General features: G+C 35.6%; 1 protein-coding gene across 2 annotated transcripts in view; it reads right to left on the bottom strand.

Moving 5' to 3' along the window:
- SCLT1 (sodium channel and clathrin linker 1) overlaps positions 1-24,140 on the bottom strand; it is a 95,697-nt gene that overhangs the window by 34,763 nt on the left and 36,794 nt on the right. Inside the window, exons 10-15 of one of the 2 annotated variants that reach the window (XM_019749028.3) lie at positions 19,947-20,037; positions 18,225-18,316; positions 13,918-14,095; positions 9,707-9,805; positions 4,255-4,326; positions 205-279 (exon numbers count right to left, since the gene is read on the bottom strand). In XM_019749028.3, the coding sequence (XP_019604587.3) occupies positions 205-279; positions 4,255-4,326; positions 9,707-9,805; positions 13,918-14,095; positions 18,225-18,316; positions 19,947-20,037 (607 nt within the window). The remainder of the gene's footprint in view (positions 1-204; positions 280-4,254; positions 4,327-9,706; positions 9,806-13,917; positions 14,096-18,224; positions 18,317-19,946; positions 20,038-24,140) is intronic. The other variant, XM_019749029.3, reaches the window with a different exon arrangement.

Genomic DNA, 24,140 nt, shown 5'->3' with positions numbered 1-24,140 from the left:
CACTCTTATGGAAAAATGTACGCAGGCAATACCATTATTTAATTGTAGAGTCTGAATATATTCCAAGCAAATGAAAACACTCACCAGGAGAATACTTATATAAATATAGGGGTTGCTAGCAGATAGTGTGATGGAAGCAGACAGTAATATTGAATATTTGCAGTTGGGGTTTAGGCAGTTATTTTTTATTTTTATTTTCTTTACCTTTTCTAGTTCTTCTTCCACTGCTTTTTTCTCCCTAATGAGTCGTTCAATTTGGCCTTGTTTTTCGGCACACTCCTATAAATTCAAGTCACACAGTACATAAATATATTTGTAAATCTTTCAGGAAAACAGGGAAAAATGGAAAAGTAGGATGATTTGTGCGTAACAGAACACCACATTTACCTATCAATACAGCAGGACCATACTGATTACAAACAAACAAAGAAACAAACCCCTTCAGTCTTCAAAGAGCTACCTACCCTAGGATTTCAGAAATCACCTCCAGTACCGAATGCCAAGGAGTTCTAAGTAAACATGCTAGGTAGGTTGATTCCAGGATAAAAAAATAAATAAACAAATGAGACCTCTTTCTCATAGTATAGTTTTTCTTTTCACATATTCTTATCATACATTGTCAAAGGAAATGTAGAACCAGACGGAGGCATAGCACCCTGAGGATAACCTGTGGCTTAAAAGGAAATAGGTATATAAATTCTAAAACAGTTTAAAATTTTTAAAATTTTTTTGCAAAACTTAAAAACAGCCAAAGCAAATGAAATTAAAAACAATCATGATAATGACTGGTTCTTCAGTTATTTATTTTTATCTATTTACTTATTTTTGCAAATGGTGTGGTTATTTTCTACTAATTGTAAATTATGCTTTGATGAACCTGCTTTGTTGACATTGTACTGCTAATTAAGATTCAATTATCTTTATCATAAGTTTATAACTTTTATCAATGTTTTTAAATTTTGAAATAAGCTTCTAAATTGTGACCCATAATTAATTAACTCTGATTAAAATGAAGATCTTTAACCCTATGTTACAAATCAAATGATTAATCTAAATTTATTTTTATGAAGACAGAACTATTACTGTATAAGAAATGAAACTTTAATGTTCCATGTATGTTCATACACTAAGTTGCTAATCTATGAAAAAAGGTAGTCTTACGTTGTGAAATACGCTATTGATCCTCTGTTCACAACTCACCTCCTGTGATTTTATTTTAAGAGACTATTTTTTAGAGAAGTTTTAGATTCATGGCAACACTAGAATGGGTTACAGAGATTTCCCCTATAATTCCTGCCACCATACATGCACAGCCTCACCCATCATCGAAGGTAGTGGTACATTTGTTACAGATGATGAACCTACACCTACACGACATTATCACCCAAAGCCCATAGCTTACATCTGAACTCACTCTTGGTGTTGTACATGCTATGGGCTTGGATACATTTATAATGACGTGTGTCCATCATTATAGCACCATGACAGTGCAGTGTCACTGTCCTAAAAATCCTCCATGCTTTGGCTACACCTATTCATCCTTCTCTCCTCAACCTCTGATAACCCCTGATCTTTTTACTGTCTTCATAGTTTTTTCCTTTTCCAGAATGTCATATAGTTGGATTCATACAGGATGTAGCTTTTTCAGACTAGCTTCTTTCACTCAGTAATATACATTTAAGGTTCCTCTATGTCTTTTCATGGCTTGATAGCTCATCTATTTTTAGTGTTGAATAATATTCCACTGTTAGATGTACCACAGTTCATTTATCCATTCACATAGTAAAGGGCATTTTGGTTGCTTCTAAGTTTTGGAAATTATGACAAAAGCGTACCAGTATAGTGACAAAAGTATAGTGACAAAAGTATAGTGTACCATACTCCATACTGTACCATACCCCACAGTGTACTATAAAGTTGCAACAAATATTAAGAATCAATATCATGTTTCCAGTTATAAAATAAAGAAGTCTTGGGGATGTGATATACAGCATAGGGAATAAAATAAATTACACATAATATAAAACAAACAAAATAAATTCAATGTGTTTACAGCAAAAAAAAAAAAAATCAGTATCATATAGGCCACGATCTGTGGCCTCTATTTAACTAGATTCGTAATCAATAATAAAAAGATGTCTACACGAGCTAGTTAGTATACTAGCATCCAATGTGCTTGGTATTGGGCCCCTCATCCATTTAAATGATTTATATATGTACATTTTCTTTTGCTAGTGCTGACATCAAATGAATACTCAATGACAGAAGAACCAAGAGACTTCATGTGATCTGACCCTTTTCTAATAAATGAACTAACATTGCAACCCAATGGCTCTATCTACAGCACCACCTATAACCATATGCTTGAAGATACACACTAAATTGTTAGTAGTGGTGCCCAGGATGAGGAAGTGGTATTCTGGGGAAAAAAAGTATGAAACGGGTATCACTTTAACTCAATATGCTTTGATATTGTTAGAATGTTTTTTTCAATAGTTAAAATGTTTTCATATATCACATGTGTAATTTTTTGAAATAACAATGCCACTTATAAAAAAAGATGTTTAAATGCCCATGTATTTGGAAAATCAAAATTAGACTTCTAAAACATTCATAAAAAAGATTCATAAAAAAGATCCTAATAAATGTTTCATTTTACTTGTATACATTTGGGCATTTATAGCCAATATTCTGTCTTGTAGGCTATAGATTGACAGCAATCTCTGCTACTTGGCTGAATTAAAGCCTTGAGTATACTTAAGAGACAATATACCATGTAGGAGAAAAGAAAGGCTGTGCGTGTTGCCTTCCAAAGGGAGATATGTGGCTTGAGATGGACTGGCTCTGGCTTTTTCTTAAACCGACCAAAAATTTTTGCACAGTAACCTAAAATACAAGTTTTGCTCCTTCCTGCAAGCATGACTTAATTTGGGTTAGCTAACGTATGCTTAACTTCCCTCCCTGAATTCATCTTCACAGCAAAGGTGGTAAAATTGGCACTGAGGATAGAAATCAGTCGCTGACATCAAGTTACTGTGCCTCAAACTGGAGCCCAAGTTTCCTGAGAAAAATCTGCTTTTCTAAGTAGTTGCATGTGTCTTCCTTCAAATGTATTTCTAAATGCTTAATATTTAAATACTTTTCAAATAGTCAGTACAGTTTTCCTCATGGAATCAACATGACATTAAATCCTAAGAAACGCCCATTGAAATAATCTGAAATTATCTGTATTTTTTTACTCTAAAGTGAGTTTATACAGCTCTGGTTGTTACATAGCTAACAGTTATTTTTAAAATCATTGTAGGTCTTAACTAGTACATATTCCTTTGGGAAAACAGAAAAAACAAATGCTGTCCTTCTCGAGTTTATAATCCATTAAATGATCCTGGACTAAGGTAGGTCCCTTCCTCCTCAAGCTGTTAATCTTTTGGTAGCTAAACCAGTCCATGTAAGAGAATAGGAAATAGCAGGTGACAGAAGAGGAAGTAAAACTCAAAAACCACAAAGGATTAGACATGATTAATTGGCCACATCACATCCCATTAATTTTAATTCACGTTCCTATATTGTTAAAACAAATGACATTAAATACACAAAAAGTAACAGTTTTTTGAGCTTTTGGTCTCAGGACGCACACACAAGGACTAAGTTCCCATTATATATGCTACAGAGTTTGTAGAATGTAGAAAAGATGTGATCCTTCTTTCAGAGGTGTTTAAATATCAACCAGGTATCTTCCCAGTAAAAATACTTGTACTTTTAATACCATGTAAGCAAGGTTATTAAACTCCATTTCATCAAATCTTCATGTTAAATTTACATATTTAATCCACCTCTAGCCTCTTTTCCTCTCCTCTCTCTGTCTATTCATCCTTCAGTACTCTTTTCTTTTGGGAAGCTTGTCTTTCCTCCTTCCCACTGTCACATATACTTTTTCTTTCTCTCTGGTCTGCAGATGAACCCAGCATACGGCAGCAGCTGCAGCTGGGGGCTTCAGTAGCACCATGAGCATTCTTTGTCAAAGACAGGTAGTCATAGGAAAATGTGCTAAATGCCATCCATCTCTCCTGCTAGACCATGAGTTCCAAGACTGCAGATAACACATTTATCTCCATTTTCACTGTTCTCTAAGCATCTAGCATAGTTCATGTCCTAATATGTATCTTTTGAATGATCTAATGCCCAATGACATGTACCTTGCCCTTTAAAATAGCAATATTCAGAAGAAAATATAAATACAGTCTTCTAACGTACCATACGAAGGGCTGATAGATCTTCTGTTAGTCGAGAAATCTGTACATTAGATTGTTTTTTTGCATTTTCAACCTGTAAATTAAAATATTTATGAATTATTTAGATCTATAATAAAATGAAGAGTATCCAATATAAACATTCAGGATAAGAATTTTGATAAAAAATAAGGTTGCAACTTTTAGGGCATAAAACATAAATAAGCACATGATACATTAAATAGTCAAGAGTTTATCATGACAGTGGGAGGAGAGCAAATAGGATAATTTACCCTAAAGGACAGTAGTTGCCAAACTTTTTAGCCCAGGATCCTTTTACTCTATAAAAACAAAGATCTTTTGCTTATGATGGGTTCTTTCAATTGGAATTTACCATATTAGAAATGAAAAGTGAGAAAATTTCAAAATATTTACTTGTTAATCCCTTTGTAAAAACAATAAGGTTATTACAGGTTAACACAAATAGTATATTTTTATTAAAAAATAAGTGCATTTTCCAAAATTAAAATATTTTGAGAAGGTTGGATTATTTTACATTTTTGCAAATTTCCTTAAAGTCTGGCTCAATAGGAGACAGATTCTGATATCTACTTCTGTTTAAACTGTTGTGTTGTTGTGTACCATCAACTTCTGGAAAACAATACTGTACACTCATGAGGGAATGAGTGAAAAAAGGAGACCGTGTTTTACTGTAATTAGGAAACTAGGTGTGACCGTGCAGACTCCCTGAACAACACTCTGAGAACTGCTGCCATAGAGCAAGTCAGGAGAAAAACTGAATTACACTGAGAATGTAATTAATAACTTAAAAGGCAAGTGTCTTTCATAAATAGAAGAACAGTTTTATATTGCACATCAGATATCAGTGCTAATTACTGTGTAAAGAAAACCTCTCCTTGAATTAACATTCAAATATCTTCAGAAATAGTACAATTTATGTGTATGAAATATTTTTAAGAGTGAGCCACATCTCACCAGGATGGCTCCTCGATGCTATTGTTTTCCAATATCTATTCATACTTTTTAAAAAGACCATGAGGAATATCGATACTGATAATAGATCGTCAGCAAACATTTATGATTCAAAGGTTTTTATAAATTTTCTAGGGTCTTATAAAATGGATTATTTCTAAAACATGATGTAAACCTTATTTAGAACATTTATAATAATGCCATATACTTTATTTGGTTAATTAACATGTTACCTGTTAGAAGGCCTGTCAAACATATTACATGTCGGTTCATAGGAATAGAAAAGGCCTGTGATGGTGTTAATATTGCTTAACTGGACAAATATAATTTTGATCACCGACTTTAGCCATAGTTTAAAATCAGAAGAAAACAATGTGCTTCTTTTTCCACAAATTAAATTTTATGTTTGCGAGATATCTGAGAAATAGTTGTTTCCCTATTTTAAAGAAATAAGCTAGTGTCACATTTTTGTTCAATTTTACAGCCAGAACATAAATATGACAACTTGTTCATTATATTTACTTCAGTTAATAAAAACAGACACTTGTAAAGTCATTACACGTAAGTTATCCTGAATTTAACAGGTTAATTCTACATATTTGGAGGACATGTCAAATTGTAATTAATGGGCAATTATCACCAATACAGCTGAAAATTAAAAAAAAAATTAAAAATACATTTTTACATAAAAATATATTTTACATAAAAACAGAAAAATATAGGTGTAATATATATGTGTGTATATATGTATATATGTGTGTGTATGTAGTTTGTTTATGAAAATAATACATACTGTTTGAAATTTCAAACACTGCAGAATTATGTTATATGGAAAGTGAAAGGTCCTCATTATTCTACCTTCTAGGCTTAGACAGGTTGGTGTATGTATCTTCAGAATTTTTTGGGTTACTGATGATTATACCGTATTATTGATAATCTGGGTTTAAATGAAAATTCAAAGGATGTGGAACTGTAAATGATTTGGTTTTCTTTTACGTACTTTTATAGATTTCCACTTGCTTTTATAATGAGCTTGTATCACTTTTTAATAATAATACAAAAGTTTACTTAAAAAATCAACTTAGCATCAGTGTGGAACCTGGAGAACGAGGAGGCCAGCATAGTGTTTGGCACATAGGAAATGCTCAGGAAATACTTCTGAGTGAACAGGTGGAATAGAAGGGGAACCTGAGGTCCAGGGCATCAAAGGGGGTCCACGAGGAAGGGAAAACTAGGTGGTAAGAGAGGGAGTTCGGTTTCACACGCCTGGAGGGACTATTTAGATAGGGGGATAACTAGATTCTAGCAGGCAGTTGACTACACATGTTTGCAGCAAGGTTTGGACTGAATATAGAGATCAGAACACTGGAAAAATTATACTGAGATTATTTAAAGATTCATGCACAAGACAACCCCTACCAACCATAAAATGAACGTGAATTTATTTTAGCATTAAAAAATGAATGAGGAGTTCTCATACTATGAGCACTTTGATAAAAAACAGTTGTATAATTAAAAGCAACAAAATTTATTAATATCTATTTTAAAGCTATGTCATCCAGAATACTTTGAACTGCAGCCAAAGTTATATAGTATTTTCAATTCCAAGAATAGCTCAGGGATTTCAGAAGAAAAGATATACAAGATAAAGAACAAAAAAAAAAAAAAGAAAAGAAAAGAAAAGAAAAAACCCAGGCTTTAATATGGATTTTGCCTCAAATTAGAAATTTTACCTTGGGAAATCACCTAATTTAGTCAGACAATGACAAAGTAATAAATTTCTAAGAAATACTTTTGCAACAAGAAAAGTTATACAATGACTTTGTAGGAATGAAAACTACCACTTAATTGCTTGGGGGAAAAGGAAGCATGGGAGTTTTTTTTTTTTTTTTAAACTGATGAGGCTTTAAAAAACCAGGTTACTTCTGGCTACTTCGGTGAGAAATAATATTTCACACAAAAAATATAGGTAAGAAAAAAGTTAAACCTTTATTTTATCCAGTGGAGGAATATACAGTATATTCAACTATCCCACAAGAGCTAATTTTATGTATGTATGTATTAAATTTATTTTTTAGTAAAGGATAGTAGACATACAATATGATAGCAGCTTCAGGTGTACAGTACCTTCATTTTAAAGGAAAGGAATATTAATTTTCAATAATGCATGTTAACTATTTCAGACAGTTTTTATGAATATGTAGGCAAGCATTTTAATGTACATATTACAGTAAAAATTAAACCATGAATTTCTGCTTTTGCTAATTCTTGTCTCTGACCAAAATGTCAAATTAAAAAATTACAATGAAGCCTTCTTAAAAAAGTGGCTGATTCCTGATCAGAGGCAGGGAAAATACAGGATGAGAGAGGAACATCATTGATGCAAAAAAGTTAAGAGAGACAATTTGAAAATAAAAAAGCCTGTTGTCGTTCAGGATATTCCACATCTGGATTCATGTGGCTGTTTCTTCTTGATTAGATTCAGGTCATTTCTGGCACAATGGTATGTTTACCTCCTACTTCATCACATCAGGAAGCTATAATGTCAGGCTGTGCATTGGTGATGCTAAGCTTGGCCGCATGGTAATGGATTATAACACAAAAAAATTAACACACAATGCAACATATAGTTGACATATTATAGAAATGTACACTTGAAGCTATATTAATGTACACTATAATTTTACTAACAATATTACCCCAGTAAATTAAACAAAGAGAAAAATAAATACATAAATAAAATTAAAAAGATTCATGAATCCACAATGATATTAAAAAGGGAGCAGGACATCTCTTTATAACAGCTAATAAATGTATAGAAAGAATAACAGAATTAGAATACTATTTTTCATCATCCCATATAATATTTATTTCAGGCAAGGATTGTCAGTGGATGCTGAAACCACTGGATTAAAGATTTTGGTGGAAAAGGAGACCTGCATGGTCTTCAAGTATCTCCCCAACTATTTAGTAAGTACAAAATGGAGAGACCTGGTTTTTCCACCTTAACCGTGCGGCCAAGCTTAGCATCACCAATGCACAACCTGACGTTATAGCTTCCTGATGTGATGAAGTAGGAGGTCAACATACCATTGTGCCAGAAATGACCGGAATCTAATCAAGAAGAAACAGCCACATGAATCCAGATGTGGAATATCCTGAATGACACCGGGCTTGTATTCTACAAGGGACTCTTTGTCACATGCAGAGGGAGGCAGGTGACTGGGTTAAAATGATGAAGACTACAGACATAGAGACCAAAGAAATGCAGTGACGCATAAATGTTACTGGATTCTGGATTTGAAAAACCAAACAGTTATGAAGAATATTTTAGGGAAATCTGTGTGTGGATTGTACTGAGGTAATGCTGAGTTTTTTCAAGGTATGGTGACAGTGGTGTGGTTGTGTAGTAAAATGTCCTTTTTCCCCAGGGAAACAGATGCCCAGATATTTAGAAGTGAAGTGTTCTCTGGGTGAGGGGTAAATAAGTGTTCATTGTGCATCTCTTTCAACCTTTTCATGGGTTTGAAAATTTAAAAAACAACAACATAAATGAATGTGAAAGCACTTCTCATAGTGACTGAGAGTCCGGCTCAAGAATCCGCAGACTTGTATTGCCTCCCAGTCCTGCCACTTCCTAGAGGTGGAAGCCTCAGCTAGTGACTTAACTCGTGTATTCTGGTTTTTTTCCATCTTCAAAATGGGTTTTTTGTGGTTTCTTCCTCCTAAACTCACTTTAGATTTCTACACTTGTACCACATCGCTCATGAACTGATTCCTGTCTATTCCAGAGGGAAAGGCAAATACCTGTATGTCTTCCCTGTCTCTTTGAATCAAAGTCAACTTATGTTTCCAAGACGGTTTTAACTTTCAAAAGCCTCACAATTCAAACCAAGAAACAACTCATTACTTTAACACAAAAATACTAGGTTTTTCTTGATAATAGAATTGCAAACAACCACACAAATTGTGTAAGTACCAGCATGATGTGGCTGAAACCATGCTGGGCTCAGTAGAGTAAGGGGCAGGTCTTGTGTAAGCTACGGCTTCAACTGGTATATAACTGAGTGGGTCAGTAACCTCTTGTGGGTTTCAGTATTTTTACCAATAAAATAAGTGGTTAAAACAGATTTCTCGGGTTCTAAGACTCTAAAATACTGTAAACAACGGTAGGTTTTCTTACTTCTTATGCGTTCATAGTTGCTTTTTGAGCCTTCTTTTTAACTTTACACTTCAGGTGTGTTAATCGTCATTATATACCCAACCTAAATCCCTCTCCTGCCCATTTCCTGACCCTCCACTGCTACCCCACTCTAGCTCAAATAGCTGTGCTACTACCTTGGGATGATTTTTATTTGAAATTTGGCACAATTGATGCAATTAGCTGACAGTTAATTAGCTGGGTTCATTGGGCAAAAACTTAAGTAGTATTTAGTCTTAAGCAGTAAAACTTTGAATTTTAAATAGAATTAAAAACTCCTTACTTCCTTCCTGCATCGTTTGGTAGCATTTTCCATTAACTGAGAAAGTGTTTCTTTCATCTTCTTTATATGTTCTTCTTTTTGCTTCTCCTCAAGCAGAGCCTTCAGAAAATAATCTGATGTTATTATAGGTCACATCACTATTAATAAAGATAACAATAAATGGGTAAAAACCTACCCACTAGTCACATTCTTGAAAGCAAACATCTTATTCTAAACTTCTGAGACATGTCCACTTGGAACTCTTGCCTAAATCATGAATGGTATTTATTTTCTCAACCCTCCTCACCTGACCTTGTCCTGACTAAAAATTTATCTTCTTTTGGTATTTATTTCAGCCAGTGTGCTATCACTCTTCTAATCTCTTCAGTTGGAAAGCTTAGTATTATGTTTGAATTTTCCGTCTCCTTCAGTCCCTATACAAAATAAGTCACCAAATCCAGGTATTATAGTCTCGGAAAAATCTCTTGGATTTCCCTCTTTCTATTATTTGGTATTATTTAAATTAAGTCTTTTGTCACCTCACATCTCAAACACTATAGACTCCACCAACTTTGTCTTCTTGATGTGTTTCTACGCATCCAATCATTTTCATCTCCCACTTATAAGACATTCTCATAATCCTAGTTCTCTCGTTAGTCACACCCTATTTCTTTGCTTCCTTGTGCAGCAAGACTCTAAAGTCTGCACTAGCTCATCTACAACACTTGCTCTCTTACACACTCACCCCAATCAGGCTTCCACCATCCATGTTCTCCATATTGATAACTCCTGAGTCAATTTGCAGTAACTACCTTATTCAATCTCAGCAACAGATGAGATAATTGATTACCTCTCCCCCCTTGTTTTACTTTCTTATTTGACTTTTAGCAACAACGTACTGGGTTTCCTCCTAACTTACTCGTCCTCCACTTCCGTCTGTACTGTTGCTTCTTCCTCTTTTCCTCAACCTCTTCAGTACTGGACTACCCAAGACTCAGTCCTTGGTCCTTTCTTCCATCTACGTCTATCCTTTGGTGGCCTAATCCAATCTCATGATTTTAAATATCATTTATATGCTGAAAACTCCCAAATTTACATCTTTAGCTCAAATATCATTCTGAGCCCAGGACTCCTCCAATTTTAGGCCTGACTAAATCTCTCTCTCTCTCTCTCTCTCTCTTTCTCTCTCTCTTTATCGTCACATAAGTGGCCCTGTGTTCTGATCCTACTGTCTTCCTACACATTCCTATCTCTGTCTTTTTTTCATTGTTTAATAACTGTCCTCCTGAGTAAATAGGGAGGCTAGTTAAGAGGAGCAGCTGTCTTGATGTAGCAGATTGTGGGGGAGAATGGGACAATGAGGAAAGGGGGAAGCATTTTAAGAGAACTATGCAAGGCTGTGCTTCAGGTCTGTTTGCAGGAAGGCCTGAAAGAACCCTTGACTTCTTAGAACAGGTGACTGAAGGTGGGAGCCCTCTAGCAATTTAGCAATGAGTCAAGAGGGAGCTCGATCTTACAGCTATGAGCAGCCTCTGGAAGGGTCTGCTGACTAGGACGTGGGTGAGAAGACTTACAGTTACGCAGTGAGTGTCACTACTACCTTCTCTGTCCATTTGTTCTACACAAATGTTCATCTTTAGAGACCCGGTGTTAAGAATGTTCATAAGACGAGGTTTCAGGGGGAAGAGATAAACAATTTTGTCCTGCTGTTAATTTTTCTAGCTAACTTAGGCGTTAAGAGCTATTCCTAAGCGTTCTATGTCTATTTTGTGCCTTTCAACCATTCTACGAAACAGTATTTGTGGGGACAGAACCCCAGAAAGCAGTTTCCAGGCTCTTGGCCTCATATGGAGCGGGAGCTGAGACCCCACAGGCTGCCCTGCGTGACACATGGCGCGGCGAGCAGGGTGTGGTGTCGGCTGAAACTCTCTGGTGGAGCAGTTTATAAAAGCTCAGTTTCGCAAGCAGGGTACGGTGCCGGCAAAAGCTCCCCGAAGGGCGGTGGAGCAGTTTGTGCGTATGAACACTCAGTCTCAGGAAGACCAGGGGGAGCAGCTGCCGGAGAGCTGGACCCCCGTGGAGGGGTGGAAAGACGTGTACGGTTCTCCAACCAGCATAGGCCGGAGAAAGCGAAGGTCATTGCGGCCCTGTGGGCTGGGAAGTGCTTGCTGAGGCAGCCCAGCTGCAGGACTTGTAGTCCCAGGAGGAAACGCTTGCTGAGTCCTCCGTGGGAGATGCGGGTGAGGTCAAGGTCATCCCTCACCCCCAGGACAGCACTGGCGAATGACTGTGGACTATGGGGAATTGTCTTCTATCCCTAATTTAATGGACAGCTTGACTGTCCGTTTGGGAACATACCACCATGTAGTGGAACTGACGGAGGTTTGCTTTTGTGTCTTGACTGGCCGCCATTGAGAATATGTAAGCACCTTGACTTGAGCCGCTGTTGTTCCAGCACGGTACCCTGAGAGGCCCAGAGAGAGTGGCAGTGCCCTGAAAAGCCCTGGCTGAGTCCAGGAAGTCTGGCTGTGTCCAGAGAGAGTGGCAGTGCCCTGAGAGCCCTGGCTGAGTCCGGGAAGTCTGGCTGTGCCCAGAGAGAGTGGCAGTGCCCTGAGAGCCCTGGCTGAGTCCAGGAAGCCTGGCTGTGCCCGGGGAGAGTGGTGGTACCCTAAGAAGCCCAGGAAGTCTGGCTGTGCCCAGAAGTACTGGTGGTGCCCCGATAAACCCTGGCTGTGCCTGGGGAGACTGGTGGTATCCTAAGAAGCCCAGGAAGTCTGGCTGTGCCCAGAAGTACTGGTGGTGCCCCGAGAAACCCTGGCTGTGCCTGGGGAGACTGGTGGTACCCTAAGAAGTCCAGGAAGTCTGGCTGTGCCCAGAAGTACTGGTGGTGCCCTGAGAAACCCTGGCTGTGCCCAGAGAGCTTGGCTGTGTCCAGGATATTGCATTCACCTTCAGGCAACTCGCACAGGGCCCCTCGCGGAAGACACTTGTTGCGTAGATTGTGAGGCGAGAGCCTGTAGGGGTGGAGTGTGGGGACAGAGCCCCAGAAAGCAGTTTCCAGGCTCTTGGCCTCACATATAAAGCTGCTGGCTCAGGTAGTAAATGGCCATCAACTGTGATTGCATGGCCAGCAGCTGTGGCTAGTTGGCCGTCAGCTGTAACCAGTGAGCCATTGGCCACTAATATAACTGCTGTGGCTACGCTAGCAGAAAATGGGGGCTAGCAAGAAGATGGTGGCTGAGCTGGCAAGCGCGGATTGCAGTTAGGATGGTGGGTTGCAGACAGGGTGGATTCAGCCTCCAGTAAGACTATAGTGCCGCCAGCAAGAATATAGTGGTATGACTCCCCTACCTATGGCTCCGTGGGTGTTCCTTTTTGGCCTAGCCATATCCTGCGTTCTTTTGTGGGAGCGGGAGCAGAGACCCCGCAGGCCTCCCCGCACTATAGTATTCATATCACAGATGGGAAGATTAGCTGAAAGGTACAATAAGCACCTTAGCATTCCCACACCTTAAAATGTATAGTTATTTTTTTTTTAAATTTCTTATTAGCTTCTTAACTAACATACAATGTATAGCTTGTTTTCTTTTTAATAGCTCTCTTGGAAAACCTTCTACTACATCAAAAAAGAAACATAAATAAAACAGAGTATTTCCTTTGTGCACCTCATATTTCCCAACAGAGTATTACCCATTTTCAAGTTAAGTGAATTAATGATCTAATGATCTCTACATAAGGAAGGCAGCAACATTAAAAACAAATCTATCTACTCCATGACTTCTATAAACTATACACCATTCATATGGAAGTGGTAGAAGACAGAAATAGGATATGTTTAGCATAAGAATCAATTGTTACAGGGTTAAGAAAACACAAAACAGTGACGTGAAGGCTCGTTAATAAATCTCTGCAGCTAAATTCAATTCCTGTCAATTAAGCTTCTGCTCTACTAATGTTTAAAGAGTATGAGACTATAGGGGATGGAGATGAATTACACAGGATTGTAGACATAAGAAAAGTCTGATAGGGAAGTTTTGGGACAGAGCCGACATTTTGTCATATTTTATGATACTAAGTCTTACTATCAAGAACCTAGCATGTCTCTAAATGGAGAGCACAGGAATTTCATTTTCATGCATTTATTCTGTAGTTACGGACTCCCTTTCTATTGGGTTATATGGGGGAATATTCAGTATTTTATTTTTCATAAACATGTTAACTAGTTTTCTTACCTGACTTTTTTGCAGGTTAGCTTCTTCTAGGAGTTGCATGCTGTTCCTGGCTCTTAGAATAGCTTCACATTTTTCATCTTCTAATTCATTGTACTTTGCTTTTAATTCTCTAGTCTGTTTTTCCAAATGTGTGTTTTCTGCTCTTAATTGAGTGGCTTCTTGGATGGCCGCACATAATCTAAAAATTAGTAATTGCATTGTAAAAGTTAAGTATTTTTAAAGGGAAGGAGGGAGATAGCAGATTTACTGAGCATCTATTACAGGACAAACATTATTCCAGTTACTTTCACATGTATTTTCTCATTTGATTCGCACAAAAGTTCTATAAAGCAGATTTCATTATTTCCATTTTAAAGAATAACAAACAGACCCATTTTAATGAAGGTTAAGCATTTGATTAAGGTTATATGCCTAATGAGCAGTGGGGCTGCGACTGCATCTAGATATTTTGACTCTAATTAATGTTATACTTTCTATAGCATCACGGTGTATTAGACAGTTAAATGATAATATTATAAAGCAAATCCTTAAAGCATGAGTTGTTCTTTTTATTTATATGGTCTTTTTTTTTCCTTTTTTCTTTTGTGCCTTGGCTCCCCTTTCCTACTCTATACCCAGGGAATCCATGTCAACTTACTAATGTATATCTTTGAATATTTTTCTCTGTGTTCATAAAATCATATATATATATATATATAACATACAAATACACATACACAGTATATACACATCTATACGTAGGTTTTTAAACATAATTTTTGTGTTATAAAAATTAAGATCATATTAATAGTATATACGCTTTTCTCATTCAATACTATCTTGCAGAAATCCCCTCAAGCGACACATCTTAAAGCCCTTTCCTTTCCTACAATGATGGATGTAACTTCATTTCGCTATTAGTTTTTAGTTCCCTGATTACTGGAGAGTTTCAGCACATGTTTTAAGTTACCCATGTGAATTGTCATCTTGAAATTTCTTCTTCATATTCTCTGCCTGTTTTCTTCTGATGGGTTATTTAGTTTGCTTGTTCCTTTATAAGAATTCTTTGACTATTAAGATACTAACCCTTGGTCTGTCCTATATGCTGCAAATATCTTTCTCAAGTCTACTTTTTTGTTGTTGCCTATTGACTCTATTTAGGGAATCTTTACCACACTATAACATTTGACTTTAATACGGCTAAATTTGACTATTGTTTTCGACTTTTGGGATTTCAGTTTCTATAAGATGATGTCCTTCATCCATAGACTGTTAATGTAATCTCCTAGATTTCCTCAAAAGATTGCTACGCCTTTTCATTTGTTTCATTTGTTTACCCCTGAATCTTTAGTAACATGTTCCTGTATGCTCTGGCAAGATAACTTAGATTTCATACCTTTCTTTATTTTCAGGGTTTTTTTCCCCCAAGTAGTGGCAGGAGAAACCTTCCCTGGCCTCTCTCTGCTCCCAACACCCACAGCCAAACACAACGGTACCAGGAAGATGTTTCCTGCTCCCGCTCTGGGAACTGTGAGAGCTCTGCCTACTTTGTATTTCATTCCTCTCTTTTAAAAACATATTTTTGTTGTTATTTAGTAGATCTGCTTAATTCCAAGGGAAGTGAGTTAAGGTCTATTTACTATTTTAATCAGGGTTCTTAGCTGCCAGCAGCAGAAGCCAACTCTTACTTAAGCAGAAAGAGGGTTAATTAAAATGATATTGGTAAGTTCACAGCCTCACTGGGAGAGTTGGAAAGCCAGGTGTGAAGCCTTGTAGCAAGGGACATGCTCAGAACTTTACCACAGAATAAGCTGGTCTATTTGGGAAGCCCCCAGACATGAAGGGAGGTAAGATGCAGAGAGCCAAAAATAATGACCACAACTGTATTTCCATCAAATCACCCTTGCACTTCCTAGCTTGTGAAACACATATTGAGCTGTCCTGTTATTTGCTGTATTTTGATTTATTCATGTTGTAAGTATGTTTTTCAAAATAGTGCCATTTTCATAATAGGTCCCTCTTTATTCTACTTACTGTTTTTACCTTTACATCCTACCTTATGTGATAGGAATCTATCGCTCCCACTTCCTTTTTGTTTATAAGTTGCTCTATTCTCCACTAAAAGCTGTATTTTAAATTGAAGACAAATCCTCTTCATCTTTCCTTTCTTGAGATCTTTCTTCTAGTTCATTTATTCTTTGTTTTAGTTGTTTTCTAAAACAACATATTACTGGGCCTTGCTTTTTGATCAAAATCTTCAAGTCTACCTTTTAACGGAATTCAGTCATCTCGTATTGTAATATAATGATTTATACTCATATACAGGGTATTATTCATTCCATCTTCGGCTAAAGCATCTTTGCTAGAAGGTGAACCACTCTACCTCTCCCCAGAGGCGCAGGACACCTGTCACTCTGCGACACTCAGTTCATCCTTTCACGTCACCATGGCATCTAGGCCAGCCAGAGGGGACTCATGCAGAGCTTATGAAGAGGTAGTTTAAAGCCATTCTAATCATTTCACTCCTGCCTTATTAGTACACAGCAGAGCATAGACAAACCAGCGAAGTCTTTCCCAGAGAGAACTGTCATTCCCTAGAGATGATTCCCAGGATCCATAAATCAGCTAAAGGAGGAAAAAGGTATCCTTCCTTGGAAGATGGAAGGAAATGACTTATGCTTCTTCGATGTTTGTGGCGTTTGAAAAGATCACAAATAATTTTAAAAATAAGTAATAATTTAAAAACTACACTAATGAGTATTTATTGAGGTGAAAATATCTTCGATTTTATGGAACCAAGATGACCATTAAAAACATAGCTTTTCAACATGGCAGTTCCACTAAATAGAATAATACATTCACACCTAAACATATTGGCTAAACATTACTAGAGACACTTATTAAATACACAAATATATAATAATGCTTTCTCTTATATAAAAATACAGATTTTTTAAACTTTAAAATACATAACCATTTTTTATCATAGTAAGAACTTAATAACTTAAAATCTCTAAAAGACAGCCGATGTAAAAATAGCTCCTTCACAGGAGGCTAACTGGATACTAGATTTAAAAAAGAAATATCCTTAGATTTTCTTACACATTCAGTGACCTCTTCTTAGGGAGCTGTTTAGTTAGGCTATATTATAAATAGCTTTATACTAAAAGCAAAACAAAATGAAATGACAATAACAAGAATCCCCAAAGCCTCAACACTAAAGGCACGACTTAAGACATTCACTCATTCAGATTTCACTGTTTTGTGTGTCTCTAGCATTTATTTTCATAGCAGAGAATGCTACTAAATTAACAGAAATAAAAATTTACAACCACAGACCTTTTCTCTAAGGTTAATGCAACAAAAGTTCAGGAAAACAGTGAGACAATTGACTGCTGAAAAGTTTAGAAAAATGAAAAACAAAACCCCTAGCATTTAAAAATTACAATTGCTTTCATCAGAATCTCAAGTTAGCAGTTAAAATCAATTAGTTCTCAACCTCCTCTGAGCAAAAACATTACTTTTACTAACATTTTGGAGAACAGGAAATAGAAGGTCAAAGACATTTTTTTTTCTTTTCTGAACAAACAATAAGCCATGGATCTGTGACTAGAGCTGAGATCTCAATTTTTGATGTGCTCAGATCAGTAGACTATTTCTGACGGTAGCAGATTCCACTCATACAGTGTAGATTTTTCAATTCTAAACCATAACGTGAATTTACAGGTTGTGGTCACTGCATCTTCAATAGATTATAAAGGACAATTTTGAAGTTTCTTAAGGGAACACCTAATAAGGATTAGGAAATGACATGAGATCAACAAAAGATTCCAGAGTGTTTGCATTAAGATAGCAATTAAGGATAAAGCTACAGAATATATTTTAAAAGTAGTCCAGAACTTCAAAGATAACTAAAAATTATTGCTCTGGAAGACTCCAAGGGAAACATCTATAATGATTTCTCAAGTATTTTTTCCTCTTGTATATCTACTTAGTAAGAAATGGTTCTTCTGTGTAATTTTAACCCAACCTCATTACTATTTTTTTTTTCTGCTTTAAGATCAAAAAAACATTTTTGATTTTGCGGTTGACTAAACTTGACTATGACTCTTTTGGGGAAAAGGTAAAGACAGAAATGATCTTTGAATATATTTTCAAAATACACCAATCTTTTGAATACAATTTTAAAAAAATAAACAATGTCCAGTCAATCAGATTTCAAACCAATGATTATAGTTTATTTAGCACTTATAAAATACATACTGAAACTCTTACTGTAGAATATCTTTTGAAGCATATAGACAAAGCGAGATGTATTAACAATTTACCTTGTTTCTAATTGTTTTATACTAGATTGTAACTGTTGTAAACGCCTATCTGATGCTTCCTCTCTTCCTTGGGCAGACATCATATCCTCTTCCTGGAAAATAAAGAAACTGAAAGCTTACTTAAGAGTATGTAAAAATTCAATACTTCATTATACAGCATGAAGACAAGAGTTCTCTCTCTAAAGTTATTACACTGCTAGAATTTAATATGTCAGTTTAAAGAAGTAGAGACATTTTGGGAGCAAATTATGCATAACATTAAAAAAGGGGGAAGAGAACCTCACTGTATTAGGTACCATCAATCAGGTATTAAGTAATCAATAATCAAAACATATAGATTTCTACAGTATTTCAAAGTGCTGTATTTCTACACTGCAAGTCTAACAAAACAAAGGACTTGCATGCAGTCTGCCTTTAGAATATGCTCTCTTACTAGGTTACACCACATCCCATTATAAGCACAGGATAATTCTTCTTTGACATGGTGATGCTTTAAAATATATTAATAGGTTTTATTTGTGCCATCTGAAAAAAAACAAACAAAAAAAACTTCCAGTTCATCCTTTCCTGCCTTCTGGTGTCTCAAGTATGTTTTACTATACATACCATTTTGATTTTTCTATATTGGCTTTTAGCTAAACCTGCTTGAATTATTTTTTAGGGTTGCTCTAGAGATTATAATATGCATCTTTATCCCAATTTATTTAGCATTAATATTTAATTAATTTCTGAGAAAATACTGGAACCTTGCAACTGTGTACTTATTTCCACATACAATCCTAGCCTTTAGTGCCACTGTTGCCGTATCTTACATCTGCATACTTTATAAATCCATCAAATACAGTGCTCAGTTCTGCTTTAAAGCAGTAGTCTTTTAAGGTATTAATAAAAGAAAAATATGTAGATATAGTATGTCATATGTACAATTTCTGTTGTCCTTAATTACTTCCTATATTTGCATTGCCATCTGGTGTCATTTCCTTTCAGACTAAAGAATTTCCTTCAGCATTTCTGAAGCACGGCTCTGCTAGTGACAACTTCTCTCAGTTTTTGTTTATGGGGAAATGCCTTTATTTTGCCTTCATTTTTGAAGTACAGTTTCACTGGACACAGAATTCTTAGTGAGCATTTTTTTGCCTTCAGCACTTTATCTGTTATTCCAGTGTTTTCTGCTTCCAGCTTCTTGATGAGAAGTCAGCCATTACTCCTAGCTAGTCCCCTGTTTATGCCATTTTTCTGTTACTGCTTTCACATTTTCTCTTTATAATTGGCTATCGGTGTTGTCATGATGTATCTAAAAGTGATCTTCTTTGTGTTTATCCTACTTGGGCTTCACTGAGATTCTTGGATCTGCTAATGTTTTCCACCAAATTTTGGAAGTGTTCAGCCATTATTTCTTTAAACATCTTTTCTGCCCCTGCCTTCTGCCTTTGCCTGCTAAATTCAACAGCTGGGTTCACTAAAGTGAATTTCTCTTAACTGTCCCCCACTGCCAACAGTTACACCTTCCTGTCTAGTAACTTTTGGTTGAAAATTGGACAATATAGTTATTTCCAATATTATAATTTAAATTCCTAATTTCATACTTTATATTTAGAGGGCAAGTAAATGATTAATTCATTTTCCAGCAACCCTCTTTAATACCTAATCTAAATAGATCAACAATAGAAACATAGAGAACTAAGCAACAGGCAATTAGTTGTCTTAGCAATAAGAAAATACCTTCTTTTGCATCTGTTCATGAAGATCTTCAGTCACTTTAGTTAACTCTTCCACTTTTGCTACTGCAACTCTCAGATCTAACTTGGCTTTCCTAAAATATATAGTAAATTAATAAACACAGTTTTCACAGACCACAAGGAATTTAAAAAATTAGAAAAGAAATTTAAATTTGGTAAAATCAGACTAACTTTCGTTACGCAAAAGACCTTTATCATGTTAAGATATTATGACAATGCATAACACTAAATACCAGTGCAGTAAGCAGAATATACTTATGTCTATAATTTGCTGAACTTGTAGAGTTAGAGAAGTATTCCTGATTGGCCTTTCTATGAAAATGAACCTAAGCTTCAATACCTCCATCATTCCTTAAACATCAGAAGCATGTATGTGTAACCACTTAACATAATGAATTGAAACATGCCTCAAAACAGTATATTCACTTTCTTCAGAGGCTGTAGTTGCAAAGGACAAAAAAGACAAGTTTTTTGAATGTTCTAACAGTATCAAATAAGTTTCAATATCTTCTTGAATCCCCATAAAAGTTTTAGAATATGAAGACTTTATGAAACAGAAAAGTATTTTTAATATCATACCAACTAAGTGTGAATACAGAACACTTGGATTATGTAGAAAACATACTTTTTTAGGTAGGAAGCTACTTTAGTGTAGGAAATGCCCATATTTATTTCTTAATTATATTTTATATATATTATGAATCATATTAGTGCTGTTGAACATAAAGAAATTATTAATACAAAATTCACAACAAATGTTAATTCATTTACTTTTGACTGACAGTATTTATAATTACATTACTGATTAGCATAAAACAACAATTAAAAAAGTCTAATAATAGCTCAACTGTATTAGGTAGTTATCAGGTGTTAGAAATTGTCCTAAATGCTTTGCAAACATCATCTCACTTAATGCAAGAACTCTGTGAATTAAGTACTATTATTATATCAAAATGAAGTCGAGAGTGAGGTTGGCAGGTTTACCAACTTGCCCCAGGATTCAACAATAAGTAATGAAATTGGTATTTAAACAGAGTCCTCTATGATATACTGTCTACCAAAAAATGGTCCCAATAATATTTTATAAGATTATATTACTATAGGATGACTTTATAAGAAAATGCTTTGCTTTAAATAAATCTAATCTATACAAATATGAATTTATCAGACATAAAATGGATTTCCTTCTTCTACTTGTAAAATGATTCACCAAATGACAAAACAAAAATAAACAAAACACAAAAACTACCTTACACCAATAAATTTAGAATCTATTTTAAGCTTAGAAATAATTCCAGGAGTGGATCTCATCTACTATGTGAATCAGTAAATGAAGCTACCAGTTATAACAGTCTATATATTTTAAAAGGAAAGAAAGGGAATAATGTTTGTTCTACTTGTCTCATGGGGTTGCTGTACAAATGGAAAGAGATAATGTACATTAAAGTACACTGCAAACTGTAAACAGCTATAATGTCATAGCATGATGAAGGAAAAATGTTCTCTGTTAGATACACAGTGGGAATAAGGTGCAATATGGAGGACGCTAGACTCCGGAGCCCGGTTCTGTCACCAACTAATAACGTGGCCTAATGCAATTTATTTGACAACAGGAGTGTCTCAGCAATCACATGTCCAACAACAGGGAGGTGGATTAGATAATCTGCCAAGACCAAACCTCTATAATGGTTTCTTCATTTCTATCTAATTTGCCTAATGATTCTACTTCTAAATTCTCTCTCAACTGTGTAATCCATTTCCACTTCCATGCCCAATCTTTGGCCCCATCATGATTTCCCAGGACTATTCCAATCGATTCCAAACTTATCTCTTCACTGCTGGTCTCCTCTTTAATTCATCCTCTATAATGCATCATATCTGCAAAAATAAAATTATCTAGTGACAAAAAGTCTCGTTTAATACCGATTTCTGGATTCGCCACTTCTTTGGGTAGGGATTGGTAGTCTGTATGACAAATAAACCACTTGAGCTAAAGCCGACCACGGATTCCCCACTCCTATGGGCACACAATCAGCACTCCTCTGCACGGCCTATCAGGATGGCCTCCAAGACTCTCATGCCTGCCAATTCCCCCATGAAATTTATGTTCCAGGTAGGAACAGACTACTAACATAGCCTTGTATATTTTTTCACATGCTTGATTAGCCTCCTTCCTTCTTTTTGGGTAACTTCCACAATCTTCAAGACTTCATTCAAAAGTCTCCTCATCTCAAGTCTTCCCTAACTTGTCCAATGCAAAAACCATACAATTCCAGCCTTCATGATACATAATACTTTGTAGATTCTTAACACAGACTCCTTTATAGAATTGGGAGTTTATAAAAAAATACAGAATGTAAGATCATTAAAGGCAAGGATCACATTTTGTTGATTATTAAATCCTCAGTAGATTTCACAGTACCTAGCATATAGAAGTAAATATATCATAAATGGAAGAAAGAGAATGCAAAAGGAAGGGAGACAGATAGTCATAGGTATAAGTATATCTTGATCTTTTACTTAGATTTTGCCTATCCAATTTGATATTCATGTGTGGGAATCCTAGAATAATTTTGTGAGCAATTAATTCTTCCAAATGTGTGTATTTTCCCATTTGAAAAAGAATCTCTCATTTGAAGCAGAATCTCTCTCTCACATAATTAAAAAAAAAAAAAATTCAGGCACTGGTCCTAAGACCAATTTTTGTAAGTCACTAAAAGAAAAAGTATTCTGAAAGTATTTAAATTATATCTCCTAAAACATACACAAAACACCCTATGTTTTCTGGGTAGAAATAAGGAGTAAGTAGTTTCATATATACTTATTCATTTCTACATTGTTTCACAGAATAGTTAGAAAAGAAATAGTTGTTAATATCTACTGCTAGCATGAAATATTGAAAAATATTCTAGAATAAAAGCTGTAAGGTCTGTCTTCTAGACCTGGCTCTACCAACGTAAGAGCCATGTGAACTGGGCCAATCATAACCTCTCTGAGTCACAGAATTACAGGTGTAAAATAGAGACAGTTTTCCTGCATGGCTCACAAAATCATCATAAAGTTCAAATAAGTTAGCGCATATTAAAGGACTTAATAAGCTTTACTATAGTTTTTACAAATATAAGCTATCATTATAATCTTCCCTTTTTTTTTTTTGCATTTTAAGTTGTCAGAAACTGTGTCGTATAGAGTTACTCTACAGCTGGATTGAGGAAGCTTGGGGGATGCCTGAACGTCTGGCCTTGACTGTTGGCCAAAAATAGGAAAGTGGGATTTATGATGTGCTGTGTAAAGTCTGAATCTCTTCTGGTAATCCCCAGTCAGGATTTGTTTACTGATGGTTTTCACCTGGTATATCTGGTTAGACAGCCAGGCTGGACTGTGTGACCAGAAGGGAAGAAAAAGACCCCAGTGGGAACTTCTTCTTGGAGCTTTCCTAAAGCCCAGATTCATTGCACACATGTTGGTGGTTCAATCTGGAGACAAAGCATGTCTTTGTATGAATCAAGAACCTGGGGCACTGTGCCTGAATGTCACTGGGCCCCCTGTGCTTGCCTTTGCTCGTTTTTCTGCTGCACAATGATATCCTTTGCCTTTAAATAAAAGATTTATGTGAGGATGCTCTGTGGAGTCTTGTGAGTCCTTTCAAATACACAAATGTTGAATTTTTAAAGGAACCAACAAAAATAATCCTAATTTTATTTTATGACAGAACTTTAATAACTATGTGCTTATCCTATTTTACATGCAAATGTTTTAGACAGATGTGTGCTTGTGTACATAATTATATCTAAAATGTTTTCATTTTAGAAAAATAAATTTGATGTAAAATAACTAGTTAAATATTAACAATCTTGATGTCACAACTACCCACATATTTTTTTTGCCCCAAAGGAATATTTTTAAAAAGCACAGTATTTCATTTTCAGGTATACCTCCTTATCAAACAATTTAAAATTCCTGGGATTTTTCTTTAATGTAATTTTTCATTATTTATAAAAAACAAAGCTTTGCTCTGTTAAGCAAAGTATAACCAAGTATAACATAAAAGACAGGATACAGTACTATACTTAAATTATAGCATTAACTTGGACACAAATTAAAGTGCTTTAATTATCATTAAATTCTTTTGGGATTTAACATCAAATACAATGAGTCTATTTTAAGATAAATTTTT

Source organism: Rhinolophus sinicus, chromosome 15 (genome assembly GCF_057876585.1).
Source record: "Rhinolophus sinicus isolate RSI-liver-muscle chromosome 15, RSI-T2T, whole genome shotgun sequence".
Taxonomy (NCBI): Eukaryota; Metazoa; Chordata; class Mammalia; order Chiroptera; family Rhinolophidae; genus Rhinolophus; species Rhinolophus sinicus.
The sequence above is the reverse complement of the archived record's forward strand: the minus strand, read 5'-3'. Positions and strand labels throughout refer to the sequence as shown.